The 4,552-nt window shown below is 31.8% G+C and overlaps 1 protein-coding gene across 1 annotated transcript in view; it reads left to right on the forward strand.

Annotated features, from left to right (window-relative positions):
* Nucleotides 1-4,032: 4,032 nt before the first annotated feature.
* PADG_11474 (HAL protein kinase) overlaps nucleotides 4,033-4,552 on the forward strand; it is a gene marked incomplete at both ends in the record, with an annotated part of 1,662 nt that continues 1,142 nt past the window's right edge. Inside the window, one exon of the mRNA XM_010760640.1 lies at nucleotides 4,033-4,491. Coding sequence (XP_010758942.1) covers nucleotides 4,033-4,491 — 459 coding nt within the window. The remainder of the gene's footprint in view (nucleotides 4,492-4,552) is intronic.

A 4,552-nucleotide genomic window follows, 5' to 3' on the forward strand; every position in this document is an offset into this window, starting at 1 on the left:
AATACTTAATATTTATTATATATTATTAAAATTATATAAATTTAATTAAAAACTTAAATTATATTTATTAAATTATTTATTAAATAATAATAATAAAATTTAAATTTTTTTTAATTAGTTAAATATATTTTTTTAAAATTAAATTAAGAATAAAGTTTTTATTTAATTATATAAAAATTTAAAAACTATTTTTAAATTTAAATAAATTTTTTATTTCATTATTTTTTATTTTAATATTTTTTAATTAATTTTATTTTTTTAATTTTATTTTATAATTTACTTTATTAAATTTAAATATATATAATTAAATATTATATTATCTTAAAATATAATTAATAAAATTATTTTTATTATTATTTTTATAGAGAATAAATTAATTATTTTAATTATATTTATTATATAAAACTATTAATAAAAATTATCTTTATTAATTTATTAAAAAATAAAATTCTTTTTTTATAATATATATTTTATATAGAAAATATTTTATTAATAAACTTTTTAACTTTAAATAAAATATAAAATATAAAATAAAGTTATTATTATAATTATAAAATTATTAAATTTTATATTAATTACTTTATATAAAATTTAATTTAAAATATTAATTATTTTTAATTTATAATATTTATTAATAAAATTATTAAATTTATTTATAAAAATAATATTTATATATAAATAATATAATATATTAATTTTAAAAATTAATTTTTTAATAATTAATTATATATCTTTAAAAAATATTATTTCTTAAAATAAATTTATTAAATTTTTATATATTATTACTATTTAAATCATAATTATTTTTAATATTAATTAATAATTAATAATTAATTTAATTTTAATTTTTATATATTAAAATATATTTAAAATTAATAAAAATTTAATTATTAATAAAAATTTTATTATTATTAATAAAAGTAAATAAAATTACTATTATAAATTTATTTTTAATAAAAAATACTTATTTTTATTAATTTATCAATTTTTTAAATTTTTTATAAATATAAATTTTATTTAAAAAAATATAATAATAATAATAATAATAATAATATAAATATTTATTTTATTATATTTATTAAAATATATCAAAATTTTATATTATTTACTTATTAGTATATATTTTAATATTTGATTTTTTAAATAAATATTTTAAATATTTTAACTTTTACTTAATTTTAAAAAATTAAATAATTTTTAAATATGTTATATATCTTATTTGATACTTCTAATATTTGTATTATATTATTAACTATACAGTTCATTTAATTATTGATTTAATTATTTGATAAAGTTATAAATAAATTAATATTTAGAAATTTTTTATAAAATTGAATATATTTTATTTTAAAGACTATATATAAAGTAATTTTATTTTGAGGAGTTAAATACTAATAACAAGTCTGCAATAAAGCTCTTCTTCAGTGAAGCTGTATGACATCATTTCAGACATGTGAAGATTCACTTTCACTCTTCTTTCAGATCTTGTTCACAGAGTTGAAATTGTTTTGCACTATATATCATTTGCAGATAATATGGTAGATAATCTTATCAAGTTACTGAGAAGATCACTAAGTTTGCACATTGAAAGAAGATCATAAAGTTGAGAAAATGAAGTGCTTCTTTTAATGCTCTTCCCCTTTTTACCTGGTGTTTTTTCACTTTTTCTCAGTTGATTCTGTACTTAATAGGCCTATTGTTGTATATAAATATTGAGAGCACTAGGGTGGGGGTGTCCGACCCTTCCGTCACATGACCTATTTTCCAACATATATAGTAGTTAGCAATCTTTGCAATCGATCAAGCTTGCCATTCTGTCACATATGCCACGATACTAGGCCTGGAAGGAATGTTTCCTCCACTTATATGAGCCACAGCCGCAAAAGGGCCATGGCCAATTCAAAGCCAGGAGTCGAGAAAGTGAATAATCATGGATCGAGTCTCACTATTTAGTAATTTGCCGATAAAAGAGTCAGATGTTGAGAAATCAAATTTCGCAAAAAGAGGTGCATAAAAAGCCGCGGAAGGTTTAAAGTTAAAAAGCCAAAGTAATGGTGAAAGCCATGCATGTGAGAGTGGTTACAGGATTATTTCCCATATCGAACAGCGGTGAGAAGAAGATGGATGAAACGTTGTAACTCCCCATGTTTTAGTGGGTGCAGGACAGAAAGCGGGCTGAACACGAATCGGGTACGACTGTTACAGACGTAGACGTTTATTTTCCATTCATTAACGATTATGGAGGAAATCCCCCAGTGTCAAAAGATGTCAAATTTTGGGCAATTTCAATGAGTATTTTTCAGGGCCTTCAAGAACGCACAATTAATTTCTAGTTCCTAACTGACATGCGTGGTGAAGTAGTAACTACGCTCTATTTTCTTTTCTTTTCTCTACTTTTCTCGGAAGAAAGCGTTGACTGCTATGTGGCCTAAGCTTTGAAGCGGGGGGGGAGGGGCAGGAAACGTAAATAAATTGGGGAAAAAACTTGGCCGTACCCGAGGATAACTGAATGATAGGTACCCCTCATCGGATAGCTAGACGTCTGGAGAGAGTTGGGGACTCAAAAGAGATTGTTTGATTTGTTGATGGTTGTTTGGTTCGCATGCAGCACAGTTTTTAATATGATCCGAGCTAGTTCATCTCATCAATACCTTACATACATACAGAGGTAAGTAAGTAACTCTGTATGTTTGTACTGTTCATACGTTAATTAGTTAGTGTGGGATGACGGCATGGGCTTAGCTAAAACTTACCAAGCTTCAGCCCTGCGCATTTTTAAACCACCAAAGCCAAAACTTGATGGAATCAAGTGATTAATACAGAGGAGATGAAGATACCATACCATACCATACTGTATAACACTGCCATACGTGGCGCATACCGGAATGTCCTGCCCAATGAGGGCCTTGAAAGAAATACCGTGCTCCCAGCCACAGCCACTTTGAGTGGCTGCTCACGGTTCCCAAATTCCCACCGCGCCACAACTAGTTCTACGGGAGCAGATATTACGCAGTGTTTAAGTATCGGAATCTATCCAAGGACGTTATCTTCATATGAATAATCCGCCAAAACTGCCAGTTAACTAGTTAAAATGAACTGGTGCAAGAAGCTTCATCCAATAGGGCCATGCCCATCCTGGACCGTGCAGGAAAGTGCCAGCATTATTGCTACGGAGCTTATTATTTATTGATTATTATTATGATTATTAGATTATTATTTTATCTGGGAGGTAGCAGAAGGTTTAGCAGTGGGAATACATCAGGGAGGAGGAGTAGGTTTAAATCTCAACACTCTGGATATTTAATTAGTGGAAATAGTTTTTGCTTAGTTCGCATACAGCGTATATTATTTCTAGCCTCGCCTCCCAGAAAACTTTGCCTGTTGTCTTCTCTTCTCTCCTCTCCTTTCCCCATCTTTATTTTCTTCTCTTCTCTTTTGACTTCCCTTTTTTTTTTCTTCCGTTGCCAGCTGGAGAGTTCTGACGAGTCTTGACGGATTCTCATCAGTCTCCAGTCTAACTTTTCTATTTTGTCGTCGCCGACCTTAATACTCCCCGTTTCTGGGCTTCGTCCCATCTCTTCTCCCTCTCTTCCGCTTCTCTCACTCGTCTCCCGCTTCTTTTTTCCACTCTTCTCTTCGTAGAAATATACGCACACTACATATATATATACATATCCCCCGCTGCTCGTTCTGCAACTATACTCAGATCCTTCGCCGTATCCTCTTTGTCTAGTCCTTGCGGTTGTGAATTGACCCTTGGGTGGCGCTGCTGCTTTCGACCAACAGAGCAAAGCCCGCCTTTTTTTTTACCTCCCCTCCTGACCGCTTTGTCATCCCCTCGTGTCTAGTTGACCACTTTTAACCGCAACACCTCTCCTGAATTACTTACCACCTCTTTTCTACCACACTCTAAGTGCCACTGCTATAAATCTATCCTGCTGGTATTGTCACCTGCAGCTTTCCCCCCCCCATCCCCTGGAGTCAAGTCACATCTGACTCCTTCATCCGCTTTTCCTCTAAAAATCTATGCACATGAATCCATCCGTTCCACTATCGACACCATCGACAACCTCCACAGCATCGCAGAATTCACATGGCCCGGATGGCGACCAGATAACAAAGGCCCAGGAGAATACCCACCTCCCTGCTGCTTACCCAAAGGCTCAGCAGGGAGGGAGGGAGTCTCCTCCTAATCCTGCTAAACCAGTCAAATCCAAAATGACAAACCCTTTCTCCCGCATGTTCCAGTCCGGCAAAGTGTCTCACAAAGACGTCGATGTCGGGAAAGATGGAGTTGCTCCGAATCGCGCAAGTAACGTTAATCATACTGGAGGACACCCACCGTCTCCTACTACCGTGGCCACCGTTCCAAGTGAATATCCCACTGCAGGCTCCATTACCCAGTCCTCGTCGAAACAATCGGACAAAAAAGTGGATGGGGATGCTAAGAAACACAAAGATGCCTGCTCCACTCACAAACGATTTGAAGTCGTCGAGGGCGGATCTCACATGCATCACCTAAAGAGCGCCAAGCGCCAGGAGAAACTCTCGG

Source organism: Paracoccidioides brasiliensis (genome assembly GCF_000150735.1).
Source record: "Paracoccidioides brasiliensis Pb18 unplaced genomic scaffold supercont2.3, whole genome shotgun sequence".
Taxonomy (NCBI): Eukaryota; Fungi; Ascomycota; class Eurotiomycetes; order Onygenales; family Ajellomycetaceae; genus Paracoccidioides; species Paracoccidioides brasiliensis.